Raw genomic sequence first — 19,968 nt, 5'->3', positions numbered from 1 at the left:
ACGTAGGCCTCGTGGAGGGATTCAGGGCTCTGGCAGTTTCACTCAGAGGAAGGGAAATGGAGCCAATCACAACCACAGGCATTTTCTAGACCCTGCCTGCCGGCTCACGGCCTCACACGAGGATGCGTTTCAGAGTCTGACAGGTGCCGAGGAAATACATACGTGGTATTAATAATTATGCCTGGCTGCTCACGACAAGACCACGACAAGAGGCACAAAGACACTGGCAGAGGCACACGTGCTCCGTGGGTGGGGCTTTACCTTGGACATCTGGCTGAAGTCGGCAAAGCCCTCAGCACTATTGAAGGACCCACTTCCAAAGGGGTCTAAGGTTCCAAAGGGACCTGCAAAGTGACACCAACAAACGTAGAGTTACAGGGCGTTCAGGGAACACACCTCCTGGGGTCAGGGTCAGGTGCTGCCTCTCCATATTCCGCGGCCCCCAGCGTGGGACATCTGAGGAGGTGGCCAGGGCCGTGCACCTGGACGCAGGCCCTCAACAAGGCCTCCCTGGCCCCACCTGGGCTGGCTCATGGTTGGTCTAGCTCGGCCGGAAGTCTCTTGCTGTGACGGCCGCCTAGGGGACAGCCACAGGGACCCTGCCCCATCTGTACTTCTAGCCAGCACTGCTCACGGTCAGCAGAGGAGTGACAGGTGTGGAAGCACAGCCCGGGTCAGGGAGGGGGTGCAGTTCTGCAGTGACCCACCACCAGCGCCATGTATGTGGGGAGCCTGTCCGTGCAGTTTGCCAAGCTTTCTCCTTTGGGGGGGCAATTTGCCTGGATAACCCCCACACCCACCGATGGTAATGAACTCTATCACCATCAAGCACGAGCTGCTAGGCAAGGCAGTAGGACCAAGCAGGGACTGTTCCCCAGAACCAGGGGGAGTCCACAAATGCTCCCCTCCCTCAACGCAGAAGCCAGTACCCTCGGTCAAACTTTGTATTCTTTTAGGAAAAAGATCCGAAGGTACAAACCAGAGATCCGTAAGGAGCAATGAGCAAAGAGCAACCAGTAACAGTGGTGTTATTACTGACTTCATCCCTACTGCCGACCTCCCTTTCCACAAAGATGAGCAGTGGCGGGGGCGGGGGGAGGTGTAGCTGGCTTTGGCTAAAGTGCTTCCGGCGAGGATCTGGGCGCCCCTGGCTAATGACATAAACTCTGAGGACACACAGCTTTGGAAATAAAACCATCACCGGGTGGGCTCCCTCCACTGGCAGCAGGGAGGGTCAGAAGGAAAATAAGCCATCGGTCTCACCTGATCCTTTTGAGGAGACACTGGAGGATGAAAAAGGTTCACTGGATTCAAAGGGGTCGAGCTGAGTGAAAGGAGAGAGGAAGAGTGAAAAGCAGTTCACTCATTTACCCAGCCATTCGTTCAACCACACACTGTCCTGACATCTGGTGCTGGCCACGAGGAGGATAAAATGATTTGTACTAAACCCTGGTGGAGTAAAATCCCCACAGGCCAAACCCTCCTGCAGATAACGCCTCTAAACTCTGGACAAAATACAAAACACAGGTAAATACAAGCAACCACCCGAAAGCTCAGGAAGTGAACCAAAGCAGGAAGACTCTGGACGAGAATTCAAGGTGGGCAGGAACGAACAGAACCAGGTTGAATCTTCTGTCTGGACAGCTGTAATCTGAGGGCTTTGCGAAGCTAAGACCCCAACAGAAAACTCGCCGTCCGGACTCTCTGGAGGAACAGAGCAGTATCCAGTCACCACGAGAGAGCACTCAGGATACACAGGATACGTTTCTAAAGAACCAGAAAAATGTGGCCAGTTCTCAAGGGAAAAGACAATCAATAGAACCAATCCCAAGACGCCCCAGACGCTGGAATTCTTAGATGAGGACGACTTTAAAGCAGTAACAACTGTGCTCAGTGAAGTAAAGGAAAATACTCTTCAGAGGAATGGGTAGATCTTAGCAGAAAAACAGCAACCACACAAAGAAACAAATGGAAATTCTAAAACTGAAAAATGTACACTATCTAGAATAAAACTTCACTAGGTCAGCTACACAACAGATAGAGAAAAAAGTAAGTGAGACAGAAGACAGATCTGAAGAAATTATCCAATCTACAAGAAAAAAAGAGAGAGAGAGAAAGAAGAATGAGAAAACAGAGCCTCAGGGACTTGTGGTGACATCAGCAAAAGCTCTACCATATAAGTAACTGTAATCTCACAAAGATTGAAGAGAACAGGGGAGACAAAGAAAATGTTTAAGTAACAGCCAAAAACTTGCAAAGTCCTGTAAAAGATATTTAGAGATTTATGAACCTCAGCAAACCCCAAACAACATAAATACAAAGAAAACCACATACATATGCTTCACAAACTACTGAAAGGCAGAGAGAGACAGAGAGACAGAGAGGGAGAGACAGAGAGACAGAGAGGGAGAAAGCAGCCAGAGAAGAGCAGGATGGTACATTTGGGAGAACAAGTGCCTGAGACTGACGGCTTCTCCTCAAGGACAAGGAAGGCCAGAAAGCAGTGGAACAATATCCTCAAAGTGCTGAAAGGGGCAAAAACTACTAGCTCAGGCAGCGATACCCTTCAAGAATGACAACAAAGCAGACCTGTATTAGAAGAGGTGCCAGACCAAGTTCTTCAGGCGTAAGGAAAAGGATAATGGGAGGAAACGTCAGATCCGGAGGAAGGAATAAAGAGCAAATGGCAAATATATGGGCAAAAATAAACAGACCACTTTTTTCCTCTTTAAAATTTCTTTTACATACATACAGTGGATTAAGGCAAAACTTAAACGACTGTCTTCCAGGCTTTATGACATATTTAGACATATTATATTCGTAGGACACCTGTAACATAAGAGGAGACACGGCTGGCTAGGGAGGAGGTGGATAAAGGGATCTATCCTTTAGACAAGATCGTTATCCCCCCAAGAAAATTTGGCTGCAAGTTTTCTACATTTTACATAAAGTGATGTAACGTTCACTCCAAGGAGCCTACGAAAAGTTAAGGGTGTATATGGTAATCCCTAAAGCAACCTCTAAAAAATAATAGAAATAGATATAGGTAAAATAGGCCAAAAGATACTAGAAAATGGAATTCTAGAAAATATTCAAATAGTCTAAAAGAAGGCAGAGGGATGTCCAGGTGGTTGAGTCGGTTGAGTGTCTGACTCTTGATTTCAGCTCAGGTCATGGTCCCAGGGTCGTGGGATCGAGCCCCACATCAGGCTGTGCACTGAGCATGGAGCCTGCTTAAGAGTCTCTCTCTCCCTCTGCCCCTCTCCCCTAGTGCGTTCTCTCTCTCTCTTAAATAAATAAATAAATAAATAAATAAATAAATAAATAAATAGAAGGCAGAAAGGGAATAGAGTGACAAAACAAAGGGGATAAAGAACAAGCAAATAATAAAATAGACTCAAATCTAACCACAACAATAACTGAATTAAATGTTAATGGTCTAAATACTCCATTTTGAGGGGCGCCTGGGTGGCTCAGTCGGTTGAGCGTCCGACTTCAGCTCAGGTCACAATCTCGCAGTCAGCGAGTTCGAGCCCCGCGTCGGGCTCTGGGCTGATGGCTCAGAGCCTGGAGCCTGCTTCCGATTCTGTGTCTCCCTCTCTCTCTGCCCCCCCCCCCCCATTCATGCTGTGTCTCCCTCTGTCTCAAAAATAAATAAATGTTAAAAAAAAATTTTTTTTTTAAATAAATAAATAAATACTCCATTTCGAAGGCAGAGATTTCCAGACTGGATTGACCAGCAGCCCCAACTACATGCTCGCTCTAAAAGACCCTTCATATATAGAAACCCATTTACTGAAAGTAAATGGATGAAAAAAGGTATAGCGTACAAAGAGTAAGCATAAGGAGGATGAGGCAACTATTTTAATAGATAGAACAGATCTCAAGACAAAGGTGTCACCAGAGGAAGAAAGAAAGCTTTTATAATGATAAAAGGGTCACTGCATCACGGTGATACAACCAGCAGAAATGTGTAGGCACCAGACAGAGCTTCAAAATACATGAAGCAAAACTTGACCGAATTAATGGGGCTATAGACAATTCCACAATCACAGATTTTTAACATTCTTCTCTCAGCAATTGGGAAAGCTATAAAACAAACAAACAAACAAACAGAAAACAGTAAAGACACAAATGATCTGAACAGTACTATCAACCACACTGATGTAATTCGCATTTATAGAACCCGACAACCATAGATAAACATTCTTCTCAATTATACAGTATGGACACCAATGCAAACCATAAAATGAATATAAATAAATTTAAAAGGACCGCAAAAAATACAAAACATGTTCCCTAGGAGCAAATTTAATTAGAAATCAATACTATAAGACACGTAAAAGAAAAAAAAAACCCCAAGTATCTGGAAACAAAACAGTATTTTAAATAACGCATGGTTCAACAGAGATATCGCAAGGGAAACTAGAACATACCACAAACAAAAGGCAGTAAAGACAGAACGTATCAAAATGCGTGGAAGGTGGCTAAGCAGTGCTCAGGGCAAAATGTGTAGTTTGAAAACCTTTATATTAGAAAAAACGGTCTAAGATCAGTGACCTGAGGTTGAATCTTCAGATGTTAGAAATGGAAGAGCAAAGTACTAACCCAAAAGAGGAGGAAGGAAATAATAAAAAGCAGAAATCAGTGAAACAGAAACAAACAGGAGGGGAAATTAACATAACCAAAAGCTGGTTGATGGACAAGCTCAACAAAATTGATCCACAGAGAGTGAGAACACACATCACACACAGCTCAATACCAAGAATGAAAGGGGGTCCCCGCGACAGGTCTCACAGACGGAAACGTTACAAACCAATCCTGGCCTTCAAGAAACCCTGGGTCTAGAGGGACAGACAGGGCACGTTGTAGGGCTTTGGAAGAGATATAGCCCAGAACATGAAAGGAGGCTATAAGCCGCCCTCCCCTAGACATGAGAATTCTCTGTTCAATCAGAGTCACTGTTTTGCTTTTCAAATCCTAGCTGACAGCCATTTAATGCAGTGTGTTGGGCCTAACACTGCAAAACACACGGTCCGCTAGATGCTGGGGGTGGAGAGGGGCACGTGAGTGCCTCACACACTAAGTGCTGCCAGGAAGATGGCAGGGTGGTCATGTGGAACGTGTGATGCTTTGTTTTGTTTCATTTTTGTTGGGAGATGGGGTCGCAGTGGGGGCAGGCGACAGAACAGAGAAGCCAGCCAGTGGGCCTGAGCTGAAGTGACAGGGGCACAGGAAGGAACAGGGAAAAGAGAGCTATTCGGGGCCCAACCCATCCTGACGCGGGCTCAGTGCACCTCTGAACGTGACCCCTGATTCATGGGACAAGCCTCACAGGGACTAGTCACCTCACCTTCCAGGAGTAGGACATGCCCGCGGCCCAGCTCCCGAAGAACCGTGTGGCGCTCACGGCCTACGCGCACACGTGTCAGGCTTTGCAAGCTCAGTCCACATGTTGGAGCCCCGGACTCCGCCCGGGGTGGGCGGGGGATAAGGAAGGGCCACTTTCGTGTGCGCCATGGGCACACACGGGCAGCACCCAGGCCTCCCAGGTGACACTCACCTTTGAGGGTAAGGAAGGGTTTTTCGTGAACGGGTCTGAGGTAAATGGGTCATTCTTTGTCTGTTTCTTAAAGAAGTCGTCAGGTGCAGAGCCACGGAACGGGTCGCTTTCTTTGAAAGGATCCCCTCCAAATGGATCTAGAAGGTGTTTTGGAAAGTGAAGAAAAACATGCTCCATGAATAAACAACATTGCTCTTAGTGAAAGAACCCAAACATAAAAGAGTGTGTAGCTGACTGATGCCGTTTATATGAAATTCTAGAAAAGGTAAAAACCATAATGACAGAAAGCAGATCAGTGATTGCTAGGGACCTGGGGATGGGGGGGTAGGAGGCAGAAGAGAACCTTCTGGGATGATGGAAATGTTCTCACCTAACTCAAAACTCATTTATCAAAACTCATCTAATTATACACTTAAAATTGGTGAATTTTGCTGTGTATAAATTACACCTCTCGACAAAGCTGACTTTAATAATGAAAACACAGGTAAATCCAGAGATAGACAGCAGATTGGTGGTTGCCTGGGGCTGGGGGAGGAGGGCGTGACTGCTCATGGGGATAAGGTTTCCTTTTAGGGGATGGAAACATTCTAGAACTACACACAGGTGGTGGTTGTACATTAAGAATGTACTGCATGCCACTGAACTGTCACTTTAAAAATGTTGAGTTTTGGGGCGCCTGGGTGGCACAGTCGGTTAAGCGTCCGACTTCAGCCAGGTCACGATCTCGCAGTCTGGGAGTTCGAGCCCCGCGTCGGGCTCTGGGCTGATGGCTCAGAGCCTGGAGCCTGTTTCCGATTCTGTGTCTCCCTCTCTCTCTGCCCCTCCCCCGTTCATGCTCTGTCTCTCTCTGTCCCAAAAATAAATAAACGTTGAAAAAAAAAAATTAAAAAAAAAATGTTGAGTTTTGTGTTCTACAAATTTCACCTCAGCAAAAAAAAAAAAAAAAAAAAAAGAAAAGAAAAAGAAAGAAGTAGATAAATAAGGGTGAGGACCAGTCCATGAAAAACCAAAAAGCCTCTTCCACAAAGGCTTTTACCTGCTGAAGCGGTCTGTTGTTCTGCAAAGGGGTCATTCTGGAACGGGTCACCTAGATTGGAGGAGAGAGGAATGTTTAGCTCTACCATAGAAATGACCCTGGCATATCCAAGGAGGAGCAGCGACTGGCCGAGGCGGCTGTTCCCAGATGGGGGGTTCAGGACGAAATGAGGCACCACTGGCTGCTCGACCCGGGGCCGCAGCGGGGGGAAATGTGGAACGAGCCAGAATTCACTGCTCGCTCTCTCTCCACCATGCTACACTCTTGTACCTCATTCTCCCTCTCACCTCCCCCAGCCAGGACAACACAGGGCCCGACCCACGGCCAGCCCCAGTGTGAGGACGAGCTCCACACATCTGAGCTTCCAGAGCCGCCCGGTGTCGCTTTGGTCCTGTGGTGCTTCGATTCCACACGTGATGCCGGAAAGGCGCTCCCCTCTGCCCTCTCCACGCCTCGCCCTCTCCGTACATTTGCTCAGGGACGTACAGATAGCCTTCCTGGAAATGCTACCTTGCTCTGAAGGACCACAGTGAGAAACATGTATCTCTAGAAGCCTTCTTAGTTATTCTGGACTCATGTGGGGCTCTGGGCAAATGTGTCACATCGAGACCTTAGATTTATGTGGGGACTTGTCTCTCACTGGGGAGTCTCACGATCACGACTACCTCTGGTTATCTTATCCATCCCACCAGGGCAGCGAGGGAGAACTTACCACCCCGACAGGAGGATGGGAACCAAAGCGAGCAGAGGTCGAGGGTGGAGCCAGCTGCCTGTGAACATGGGCACCTCGCTGCAAGCTGGGAGCTCAGCTCTTCCCCGCCAACTCTAACACCTCAGCTCCGCAGTGGACCAGGCCGAGGTGCAACACTCTGGTGACCCACGGGGCTCAAAGAACTCCCTTCCCCTCCATTCCAGAAGGTGCTACTGGCCAACCACTCTGGTCATTGGACAACTCTAACAGGCACAAAGTAAACAGCCCTTCAATGACTAAGTGGGCACCGAGAGAGATACCTTTGAAGGGATCAGCTCCTTTAAATGGGTCGGATTTGAAGGGGTCTTCGGTCTGGAAAGGATCCGGATGCAATTCTTGGGCATTGTTGCTAAATAACAAGGCTTTATTTTTGAAAGGATCGTCCTATAATTTTGTGAAGAGACAGGACAGGAACTTTATTACTTCAAATTTAAAGCAAAGTACAGAATTCCATACCCAACTTGCATGTTTCTCCTTCAAGCAGTGGGACCCTACGGTGAATGACTAAAAAAATCATTGAAATGGGGCACCTGGGTGGCTCAGTCGGTTCAGCGTCCGACTTCTGGCTCAGATCATGATCTCACCGTTTGTGAGTTCGAGCCCCACACTGGGCTCTCTACTCAGCACAGAGACCTCTTCGGATCCTCTGTCCCCTTCTCTCTCTGCCCCTCCCCATTCTCACTCTCAAAAATGAATAAACATTTTGAGAAAATCGTTGAAGAAATATGGACATCATTTCATAACGTGTCAGCACCAGTTCATTCAGTGACAGATGTACAGGATAAGGTGTTAATGACAGGGGGAGCGGAGTGTGGGGCATGTGGGAACTTTCCGTACCACCTGTTATGTTTTTCTGTAAATCCACCACTCTTGCGAACTAAAAGTTTATTTAAACATTGAGTGGAAGGCAGTCATGTAAACCACCACCAATGGGTGGACAGATACACTGAATGCAGTAGGTAAATACACAGGAGTATTGTTTAGCCTTGAGGACGTGATGCTCAGTGAAACAAGCCAGTCACGAAAAGACAAGGACTGTGTGATCTCACTTTAGAAGAGGTCCCAGAGGAGTCAGGTTTGCAGAGACAGAAAGTAGAACAGTGGGTTCCAGGGACTGGGGAGTCAGTGGTTAATGAGCAGAAAAACGTTCTGGGGCCTAGTTGCACATGAATATACGCAGGCATGGTTAAGATGAACGATTTTATGTTCTGTGTGTTTTACCACAATTAGAAATCAAAAATAAGATATTACAAAGTCAGAAGAAAGTGGTATCTTTGGAAGTGTCCAAAGGAAAACGTAACAAGCCAGTCAAGAACCACAGCCTGGGCCTCATTCAAAAGTGTGGCCTCCCTCAACCATCTTTTTCCCATAGAACGTATAGCTAAGTGGGCATGTTTTAAAATGCTGTCTCCACACCAAGAAACACACTGCCAATTTGCATCTTGGGAGGAAATGAGCTGCTTATGCAGTTGGAACTACTAGAGCATATATAACACTTTGCATTTTGTTTTAAAGTGCTTATTTCTAGAAACAAACAAGCACGTTTAAGCCGGAAGAAAAGACGATTTGCTTTTGAAGAGCACTTTTTTATAGTGGAAAATGGCCCCGATGTGTGTGTGTTGGGGGGTGAGGGGGTACAACCTACACGGGAACAAGGCCCACTCCATTTAGAAACAGTGAGTGTATTTTGGTTAATGAAGACACACCCTCAGTGAAAACACGAAGGTTTCACTGTGATATGAAAAAGCACAACATCCTCACTGAACCCGGCAGGTGTGTCGGCACCCGTGGGGCTGGCAAACATCCATTATTCCAACTGACCAAAGCCAAATGATTAAAGAGCTGGGGCTTCCGTAAAAATACAGACAACGGTCACAGGGCCATGACGTCAAAGGTGCCAGAGGAAGATTCCAGACAAGGCCCCCAGCACTCTGTGCTGCTTGACTTCGGAAAGCGGGATGGCTCCCGGAGGCCCTGGGCCAATGGGAAGCCACAGGCTCCTGAAGGACGACAAACACCCCTGTCCTCTGATGAACACGGGATGATTTTTCTTACCTGGGGAACATTACCTGGAGCCTCCAACCACAGGTCTCCCTCCCCAAGGCGGGAAGACCAAGCGGGTTCTTAGGCAAGTAAGTATCGCAAATACCGCGGAAGCGTGCGGCTCCGTAAGGACGTCACAGTGCAAACACGCGAGCTGCAGTCGCCCAACAGACGTCCGACGGGCCTCTCACACACAGATAAATAGGATGGGGTGTCCTGATCTAAAGAAGCCGGGCAGCCAAGACGGAAAATCACCCTCTCACGCTGTACCCTGGGGGAAAGAATGGATCTCACCCCAGAAGAAGAGAGATGATGTCCTGGATACAGTAGCACATTAAGAATGACAGCTTGGTCTCAGAACGAAAGCTTCTATTTAGTTAGAAATTAGCACTGATTTACAAGTTGGTGTTTTTTGGGGGGTTTTTTTTGATGTTTTCAATCATCACTTGGAAGCCTGCCAACTAACAGTGGACGATGGCAGAGAAGAGGCTGTGACTCTAGACGCTTTGGCTGTGAGCCCCCTGAACTGAAAGCCAGGTCTGTAATCTCTTTCTCAGGTGCAATTATTTGCCTAAGGTAGCAATCGCTCCCTCCCCTTCCAAGGAGAAGCCTAAAAAGACCCCAGCAGGATTCACATACGTGAGGTAACCACCAGTGGTTCTGAGTCCATTTCACGGATTCAGAGCAGAAAATTAGGCTTCCCCTGGTACAGAGATGCCATAAACTCCACCAGCCACTGACCACCTATCAATGAGAACTGAGCCACCTGCCACTTGGGAGACACGGGTGCAGCAGATGAGCACTGGGGTAAATGACAGGTCCCTTAGCAGAGGGTAAAATACCTTGAACGTGGAGTTCAGTAACTAGTCCTGAGTTCTGCACTTCTTAAGAAACAGATGTGACAACTCTGAAAGGAGTTTCTATGACTCTCCTTCCCTTTAGCTAGGGGTTGGGCAGTAGTGTGCTGGTGAACCAGCTCTCTGGGGGGGGAAAAAAAAGGCCCCGATTGGCAGCTTCGTCCTGTCAATTCCCATGGTGCAAATACTCCCACTGTGGCTGAATTCAAGTCACCAAAAGTTAAACAATCAGGTTACAAAATTCCTATTTAATAATCAGCTCTGGAAAGTCAATAAAAATGGTTCCAGCACGCCAGTGGGGCTGGATGAGATGACAAACCAATCTTTCATGATAAGGTCTTGGCGAGGCTGAAGTCGGGGATGATTTATTGCCTTTTCCTACTAGACAGGTTGGTTGAGTGCTGCCTTCAAGAGCCAGAGGCCAGTATCATCGTCGGATGAGAGACAAGAAATAAATCTGGCTTTAAGAAGCCTCAGTCTTTGGGACAAAGTAACATGGTATGAGCTGAAAACTAAAGTTAGTGACTTCAGTAGACCTGCCCAGCCGTAGAAACTTCTGGATGCCCCTCTTTGGTTACAGTATTCTCAGGGAACTAAACCCCTCACTGTCACCCACCTCAAAGAGAACTAATTGCTCTCTGAAGCAGTCTCGAAACATTCAAGAGTAAACAAAAAGCCCTCTTCGAAGTGTTTATTAAGAAAAGGAAACAAACCGAAAAATGCTTTAAAAACTGTATTTGTACAACAAGATAAATATAGTTTTTCAGACACCGGTTGCAAGTTGCTACGTAACATATCTGACATCGACATTCCAGAATGAATTGCCTATCATGTAAACTTTGCCCCGCTCACAAGATGAACAGAAATGAGGAAAAGATGAAAAATCTGTGGGGGGCGGGGGGAGGGAAAATCACTGGCCACTTGCAAACTGCCAACTTTTTATCCAGGAAACCAATCTTATCCGAACCTGCAAATGGTTTAAGCTGTTCCACAAACCAAGATGAAGGAGGGCAAGCGGAAAGCTGTGCGAGGGGGCCAGTGACAGACGGGAAAAGTAAAATCAGGGTCATGAAGCTGAAATGCACACACTGAGCGGCCAGTCAGCCAAGCGGGCAGTTCTGTCTCACCCAGCGAACGAAGAGTGGACAGTCGTAGTCTGAACTCGGACAATCAAGCTGACGGTGGGATCAAGAGCAGATACGGAATTCACCCGTTTACAATTCCGTGAGGAAAAGGAATCTGTGAGCGGCAGAGAGAGGCAGTGAGGGCCCAAGACAGGAGACAGATGAGGACACCAACAGCATCTTCTAAGCGATTCGGGGAAGGAGGTATAAGCTTCCCCATAAATTCTTAGGACTGACTACTTGGCTACTGAGGAAAGAAACAGGTCAAGAAATGAACGTGAAGAGCCAAGACTCAAGTTGAGAAAGACAGACAGAGAGAGAGAGAGAGAGAGAGAGAGAGATAGAAGCTGTGTTACTACAGGAAGAAGAAGGAATCCACGAAGCCCAGGGCCAGGAGCAAGACAGTTCAGAGAAGTGGCCCCGGACGAGGGGGCAGCAACATGGGGTGAGAGGTCAAAAGGCTTTGGGAGCAGAGCACAGTGAAACCACCGAGACCAAGAGCATCCCATCGGCTCTGTCAGGAGCACAAAGATGCTGTCATCGGCCAAGCTAAAGCGGAAATGGCACACGCTGGGGCTCGGCCACAAGGGCGGGCGCTGGCAGGAAAAAGGGGACGTGATGATATGGGGGAAAAGGGACACCGGCTGGATGTCAGCAGCCCGAGTCCACAGCACCCTGGGACTTAATCAAGGCCCCCGGGGTCATAAGAGCCCAGGCTTTCAGCACACCCCAAAGTTCAGGAGAGGGGCCAGTTCACAGGGCAAACAGCAGTGCCTCAAAGGGCTGTCATTTGTCTTGATCTTCACAAATACATTTGGTTTTCAAGGTGCTCCTTGTGGGAACACGGACACACACACACATTTCTCCCATGCCCCGCCCTCCGCCCCCAACTAGTAGGATGTAGGGTTTCACATGTGTGAGCCTGATCCACTTTTGGTTAGGTTTGGGAAAGCCCTCTGAATTTGGGTGGCTGGCTCACCGAAGACAAATATCTTTAAAAACTGGTCTTACAAAGGATTCCGGCCTACCCTTGGCTTCGTCCGGGAAGCAAGGATAGCGCACAGCCACGTGCCCCGGGCTGCGGGGCCTGTGTGGACACGCAAAGCAGCAGTGAAAACAAGAAACACCCTGCATTTGGACAAAATCGAGGCTGGTGAGTGCCGGATCCAGCAAGCAGGGCGTTCTCTGATCCCAACGTGGGACCTAATCCCAGGACTGCAATACGCTTATTCAACCTTTACCATGGCTCCAAAACCGCCCCTCTCTGTCAGGGAGATGGCTTCGCTCAGGTCGGCTAAGTTGGTCAGGCTGGCGCCGTGGGCCCCATCGAGCACCTCGTCATACTGCTCCAGGGTCCTGTGGGCTTCTTGGTGGCTTTCATGCAGCTGGGACAGCTTGCTTCTTGCCTACACGACAAAGATTGCTGACGTCACATGGGGTTTAGGGGAAAGGTGTCAGGAGAGATATTTTTTTTTCTCCTAACGTCCAACCCTATTGTCCAACTCCGTTCACATGGGGAACTAAATTACTCGCCTACACAGTAGAGGATCCCAAGTGACACGACTTGTAAACCACGAGGTCCTTGTCGCTGACCCATGAGGCCTCTTTATATCCCTGACCCCTGAGAGAGGCCTGTGTTCAAACAAACATGTGTCAATTCTGAAAAGAACTGAAATTGGTAAAAATCCACGTTCACGATCTGTTCCAAGTGATAGTAAACATTTCCCCTTTATGGGGTTTTATCACCCTGTCCACTGCTCCTTGTCCTGGACAGGGATGTGAGGCCGGGGAAAGGAGGACAATCCATGAAGTCAGACAGACCAGAATGTTATCTTAACTGTCTCATCCTGTGTGAGACACTGTGTGACCTCTGGCGAGTGACCTAACCTCTCTATTAGCTCTTCTCCAAAAAGGACCACAGGAAGCGATGGGTAAAACACGTCCTGTAGCATCTGGAAGGGTGGGCGTTAATACATGGCAGTGAACATCACTATTACTATTATTACTAACATACGCGCATGGCTTGGATCCTATCTATGTTACACAAACTCCAATTGCTCGGATGGAAAAGACCTAAGATAATCTCAGATCTAAGAAACAATGAAACACAACACAGGGAATGAAATCCCGCGTACGTGTTTGCGATCAACTATTGTCTGCAACCTGGCAAAAAGAGCAAGGGATCGAGTCGGTCAAGAGAGGAAGCTCAGCTGGCCACTGTAATAGTGCCAAGGGCAAGCATCATGCCCGTCTGTCGATGGGACACCCAAGGGCTGGCAAGGAGGCCTTGGGCTGTTACATACAGGGGAGCGGGAGGGAAGCCTGCCCTCTGCTGGCGAGCAGCGGCTGCAGGCCCCAGGGCCTTCACACCAAAGCAGGCTAAGGATGGGGTGCCCAGACAGCCTGCAGAACTGGAACAGGGCCCCACGTGGGGTGATGCTCATCACAGGGTGGGGCCTCAGCAATGTGCCAGTCCTCAGATGGCACAGGGACAGAGAGGTGTCGGAAAACGTCTTGGACTCTGTTCCTCTCGCTGGTCTGAGAACCATGCTGGGGAGGGCATTTCTACACCCAAGACTCTCTCCAAAGGAGCCACTGAAGTCCTCACACAGACCCTGCCCATTCCCCAAAGAGGACATGCGCCCAGATGGGGAAGTGGAAGGACAGCGAGGCACAGCAAACAGCCCGTAGGCCAAAGTCAACGTGATGCCAGACCACACGGTGCGGGACGCTGGGTGCTTGACCTCCAGGCCAGAACGACAGCTTCTAAGAAGAGAGCCTGACATAAACGGGCTGGGTGAGAGCCAAGGTAACAAGCGGCCTCTGTGCAGGCTGGTCACACACCCCGACGTGACAGCTCACCGCAGCTGCTCCGCTCGCAAGAAGGCCCCAGAAGACCCCCGGCCACCAGCAGAGGCAAGGCCCCGCCCTCAGGGAGATACCTGGTTGATTTCGTCCTGCGTCGATTTCAGGGACTTGATGATGGTTTCCAGCTGAACTTTCCCGGCCTGAATGCTCTGCTCCAGCTGGGTTTCTTCCTGCTGCAATCGGTTCAGCTCCGATTTGGCCCGGTTCAGGTCGTCTTCCTGGGACTTGAGGTCAGATTCCTGAGACTGGATTTGGGTCTTCAACGAGGAAATCTGAAATGAGATGAAATATGACAAAAGGAGGAGTCTTAATTCACATCATTGGAACAAGCGGACACAGTGAGGCAGACACCAACCAGCCTGATGGCCGGACACCTGGGCTTCCTTCCAGGACCCTCTCTCCACTTGCAAAACAGAAGGAAACAAGGCAGACGTGCAAATGCCCATGGAACTGACAGAATAAGTCAATTTTGGGATAAGTCAATTTTGAGGCCTGGGATAAGCAAAGGCAGTCTACCTGTCTCCCAGGGGGTAAACATCCCCGTGCAAGGCCTCAGAGGAGGGGATGAGGGCTTTCAATCTGCTGAGCTTGCAGCCTCCCCGGTTTATAATGAGCAGTGAAGACACCAGACGATGGCAGGGGCGGAGGAGGAGCATGCTGGCCCCAGGGTGCTGTCAGGCACTAGCCAGGGTGAGGTTAGTGGGGACCAGGGCTGTTCACTGTATGACTTGGTGGGTGAGACTGAGGTCAGGCCACAGATGCCTCGATGCTTTTTCAAATGATATGTCCACAACTCGATTAAACCAGTAGGACGCCTCAGCCTTGTGTTTCCAGGTCGTCGTGAGCCCAAAGAAGCCCACAGGAAGCCCCCCACCCCCGCCACGCTGGGCGTGAGACTCACCATCTGAGTCTCGTCCTGGCACTTCTGCCTGACGTCGCTCAGCATGTCTCGGAGCTTGGCCTTCTGCTGATCCATTTCATCGAGGCGGTCTTGGGCGTCCTGCTTCTGAGCTTCCAGCTCTTGCAAACTGCTCGTTTCACGGTCTAAGTCATTTTGCAATTCCTAGGGAAGAGTTGCGTCAATGTACTTGAGCATGGGAGGCGGGGAGCATGTCCGAGACAGCAGTCTCAGCCTGGTCTAGAGCCCCCTGGATGTCCTACGAGACCGGCCCCTGCCCGTCAGCCTGTGCTCAGCAGGCATCCTGTGCACACTTGCTGTAAATGTGTGCATCTCAGTTGGCGGCCGTGGCGTGACCTCTCACTAAGTCCCTTGGCAAATATTTACTGATGGCCTAAGAGTGGCCAGGGTCCAGGAGAGTAGCTGGGTCCCACCAAGAAGAGCTATCCGGTGACATGTGGTCAGGGGTGGGGAGGGGAGAGACATCACCCAAACACAAACAAACTGGGAGGAACAGAACCGACAGAATGTACGGGTGCTGCTGGGTGGACTCGGGGCGGGGGGTGGGGGCACAGGGAGACCAGACTGACGCTGCACGGAAGCGGGGAAGAGGGTGTGGGGCTCCAGCTCCAGCAAAAGGAAGCAGGGCCACGCAGGAAGCCCCCGCAGGACGTTCAAGTATGAGCGTGGGACAGGATGGTTCTCCATTGTTGATGTTGCTCCAAATTGGCAGTATCTACCCAGACGACCAGTAAAGGTACCCTCAGACCCGACCAGGACACCCCTAGGAAGAGCACCCTGGGGGTGTATGGTGCACGTGAAAACATGCAGTCTGTGGGAGCAAAACCTGGGAACCAAGTAAATTCCCACCAGGCGGGCCTGGCTCACAACTTACGGCGTGCTCGTACCCTAAAGGAAGCTGCACCTCATACTCGAGTTACAACGTGAAGCCCGTGGCCAAGCACATGTGTATGCTGCATTCTGGCGTTCGTGCCAACAGGAACGAAAGAACACGCACGCGACCTTTCTGGAAGGCCTCGTGGGAGCTAACTGACGACATCTCTGACAGACCGACAAAAGGAGCAGGGAGGGGACCTGGGCCACGAGGAGATGGTGGCCGTGAGAATCAAAGCAAAGGCAAGATTTGAGGGGACCTTTGGGGGTAAGGGAGGACAGGGACGGTGAGGCCGATCCCCAGGGCCGAACTGGCTGGGGCTTTGCTGGTGCCATTTTAGGAGAAAACCCAAAGCAGGCACAGGGCCTCCTCTCTGCCTTGAGGACGAAAATGTCATGGCTCTCGCCACTCTAGACAGCCAAAACACACCTCTGAGTTATGCTGGGGAGCTAGGCCCTCTCTTCCCCAGTCTCCCTGCCCCTGACCTTGAATTCAAGAAGTGGAACTTCAGTGTTCAAGTCTGGAGAAGGGGAGAGGATGGTGGTAGGGAGTCCCAGACACAGGTTTGCCACATCTGAGGGAACAACAAGTGACGGAGGAAGAGGACACAGAGCAGGGAAGAGGGCCAGGCCTGCTGTGGTGGCCTGAAACATCAAGGAATCTGAGCCTCATTCTGTAACGAAGGAGGGGGAATCAAGAACCCAATGGGGACAAAGACCCAGCTCATGATCAGGATGGGAGCTGGGGTCAGAATGTGGGAGGTGTCTGAGCAAAGAGAACCAAGAAATAACCCAGAGAACCTGCAGACTTAATTCAAACCCCCCTGGAATCCCCAGCTGGCTCCTGCACAGAAACGGACAAGCTGAGGCCAAAATTCATAAGGAAAGGCAAGGGATTTGGAAACGCCAAAACAATCTCGAAGGAGAAGGAAAAAAAGTTGGAGAACTTCTACTTTTCAGTTTCAAAACTTACTACAGACATACCTCAGATATATTGTGGGTCTGGTTCCAAATCACTGCAATATAGTACGTGTTGCAATAGAGTGAGTCAAATGAATTTTTGAGTTCCCAAGTGCATGCAAAAGTTATGTTTACACTACACCACAGTTTAAGTGTGCAATAGTGTTATGTCTAAAAAACAATGTACACACCTTAATTAAAAAATATTTTATTATTAAAAAATGCTAATCATCACCTGAGCTTTCAGGGAGTCGTAATCTCTGAACACAGATCACCATAACAAATATAATAATAACGAAAAACATTGAAAGATTGCGAGAATTACCAAAATGGGACACAGAGACACAAAGTGAGCAAATGCTACTGGGAAAATGGTGCCGATAAATTCACTTGACGGAGAGTTGCCACAAACCTTCAATTTGTAAAACAAAAACAAAACAAAACACACAGAATCTGTAAAGCACAATAAAATGACATATGCCTATACAAAGCTATAGTCATCAAGACAGCATAGTACGACCTAAAGAGAAATGCATGTGGAACAATGGGATAGAACAGAGAGTCCAGAAATAAAGCCACACATCGATGGCCAAGTGATAGTCGACAAGGGTGCCAAGGCATTTGTTCAACAGGGAAAGAACAGTTTCTTCAACAAATGGTGCTGGGACAACTGGATCTCCACATGCAAAAGAATAAAGTTGGATCCCTACCTCACACCATATGCCAAAATTAGCTCAAAACAGACCAAAGATCTGAATGTAGGAGGTAAAACAATAAAGTCTTAGAAGAAAACATAAGGTAGGGGCACCTGAATGGCTCAGTCGGTTAAGCGTCCGACTTCGGCTCAGGTCACCATCTCTTGATTGGTGAGTTCGAGCCCCACATCCGGCTCTGTGCTGATGGCTCAGAGCCTGGAGCCTGCTTTGGATTCTGTGTCTCCCTCTCTCTCTGCCCCTCCCCTGCTCGCACTCTCTCTCTCTCTCAAAAATAAATAAACGTTTAAAAAAAATAAAAAAATAAAATAAAGAAGAAAACATGGGGTAAAATCTTTGTGACCCTGAATTTAACAATGAGTTCTTAAGTAAGACATTAAAAGCAAGAGCAGGAAAAAAAAAAAAGGAATAAACTGGACTTCACCAAAATTTAAAGCTTTTGTGCTTCAAAGGACACTATCAAGAAAGTAAAAAGACAACCCACAATTTTTGCAAATTACATATCTGATGAAGAAATTCTACCCAGAAAATATAAAGAACTCTTACAACTCAGCTATCAAAAGACAAAAAAAAAAAAAAAAATTAATAATGGTCAAAGGGTCTGAATAGAAATGTCTATTCAAAAGGTACACAGATGGCCAATAAGCACATGAAAAGATGCTTGGGGCACTTGGGTGGCGTAGTTGGTTAAGCGTCCAGCTCTTGATTTTGGCAGAAGGAAGGGAGGGAGGGAGGGAGGGAGGAAGGAAAGAAGGAAGGAAAGAAGGAAGGAGGGAAGGAAGGAAGGAGGGAAGGAAGGAAAAACCAGGCAGACACTACGGGTGCTCACCAGAAGGACAGCGATGGAAATAGAGGTAAAAGACTCCAGGAGGACAGGGAAAGGGCACAATGGGAACAGAGCTGTGGGGGCTGAAGCTTCTGCTGCTTAAGTAGCCTGAGGACAAAGGACTCGCACTCCATGTGGGGCCCTGACCCACAGACTGTGCTAGCCGGCACGGCCAGACTCATCTGGGGACAGGTGGCAGGAACCCCAACCAAACCTGGTTTTCACAGGGCAACTTTCAAAAAATACGTAGTATTCTGTCTGTGCCATCAAGCACTACAGCAGGGCCCCAGCCCGGCCTGCTTACAGACGACACCCCCACAGAACAGCCAGTCTGGCTGGCTTAGGGCTCCCTCCCAGCTCTGGGGGGCTGTCGGGGCACACAAGGACCCTGGCACCTCGAAGGCTGCAGGAGCCCACCAGCCAGGGCTCCAGGCAGCCTGGCCGCACCTGCCACAGACCACAGAGGACAGCGCCTCCGGATGTCAGAACCAGTCTCTGCACAGGCCCGACTTCTTCCTCAGAATCACCTGGAGCAGGCGCCAGAGACCTCATGATGGTTTCCTTGGTAGCGATAGGACATTATAGCACCCGGATCCTCAGGGACCAGAATAAAAAACCAAAGCATGTTCATGGCATCCCGGACGCGATAGGAAGGCAGAACCAGCCACACATCCGTGTCACCCAGGCCCGGGCGGGAGGGAAGACGAGGCCGGCTCCACCAAAGGACTAAAAAGATGGAGTGAGGTGACACAGATGATGGAAGCGGGGAGTGGGCTCTACGTCTGGGGGATCATTTCTAGGACACGGGAGGAAATCAGAGATGTGAGGGAGAATAAAATGACAGGATGAAAGTACATACATTCAGAGAAATAAAGTCACTTTGCTTACAAGGTGGTCTTGTAGCTGAAGAAGCTCATTTGAGCAAAAAACCCTTCATATCAGAGGCAGGCCAGTCCCTGCTTTCCAATCCAAAACATTCCAGAAGACCACCTACGGCCTAGTCCTCACGGCCAACGTGCACAGAGTGAGAAGCCAGAAAAGAAGGGTCTGGATACTGCACGGCAGGCACTGATGAGTGTCCTGAGGCAGGGTGGGCACACCCACCCCACCTCACCCGCAGACCACAGCTAGGACGGACGGCATTTCCCACAGATCGGCGGAACGCACCCTCCAGCACCCTGAGAGCCCAACTGAGTCAGATGGTACTTACTTCCCCTGGCTCAGGTTCACGCCCTAGGAGGTGGTCCAGAGAGAACCGGCCACTCTCGCAGCGCACCCGGCAGCCAGCCCCTGCTCTCGGCTCCGTGAGCAGCCCGCGCGCTGAGCCTCGTGGCCAGCTGAGGTGATGCAGGCCAGGAGGCCGAGCTACCTGCCCAGGTCACTCAGGTGAGACACGGCGGAGCTGGGGTCCTGACCACTTAGCCAGGCTCCTCTC

General features: G+C 49.3%; 1 protein-coding gene across 12 annotated transcripts in view; it reads right to left on the bottom strand.

Moving 5' to 3' along the window:
• EPS15L1 (epidermal growth factor receptor pathway substrate 15 like 1) overlaps nt 1-19,968 on the bottom strand; it is a 97,731-nt gene that overhangs the window by 26,198 nt on the left and 51,565 nt on the right. For 10 of the 12 annotated variants that reach the window (XM_027038219.2, XM_027038221.2, XM_027038226.2 and 7 more), the window contains 8 exons: nt 15,144-15,305; nt 14,317-14,514; nt 12,616-12,780; nt 7,611-7,734; nt 6,600-6,650; nt 5,564-5,700; nt 1,264-1,324; nt 262-344 (listed from right to left, as the gene is read on the bottom strand). In XM_027038219.2, the coding sequence (XP_026894020.1) occupies nt 262-344; nt 1,264-1,324; nt 5,564-5,700; nt 6,600-6,650; nt 7,611-7,734; nt 12,616-12,780; nt 14,317-14,514; nt 15,144-15,305 (981 nt within the window). The remainder of the gene's footprint in view (nt 1-261; nt 345-1,263; nt 1,325-5,563; nt 5,701-6,599; nt 6,651-7,610; nt 7,735-12,615; nt 12,781-14,316; nt 14,515-15,143; nt 15,306-19,968) is intronic. The other 2 variants (XM_027038223.2, XM_027038229.2) reach the window with 1 other exon arrangement.

This window comes from Acinonyx jubatus, chromosome A2 (assembly GCF_027475565.1).
Source record: "Acinonyx jubatus isolate Ajub_Pintada_27869175 chromosome A2, VMU_Ajub_asm_v1.0, whole genome shotgun sequence".
NCBI classification, from domain to species: Eukaryota; Metazoa; Chordata; class Mammalia; order Carnivora; family Felidae; genus Acinonyx; species Acinonyx jubatus.
Note: the sequence above shows the minus strand (reverse complement) of the source record. Positions and strands in the feature narration are given on the sequence as shown.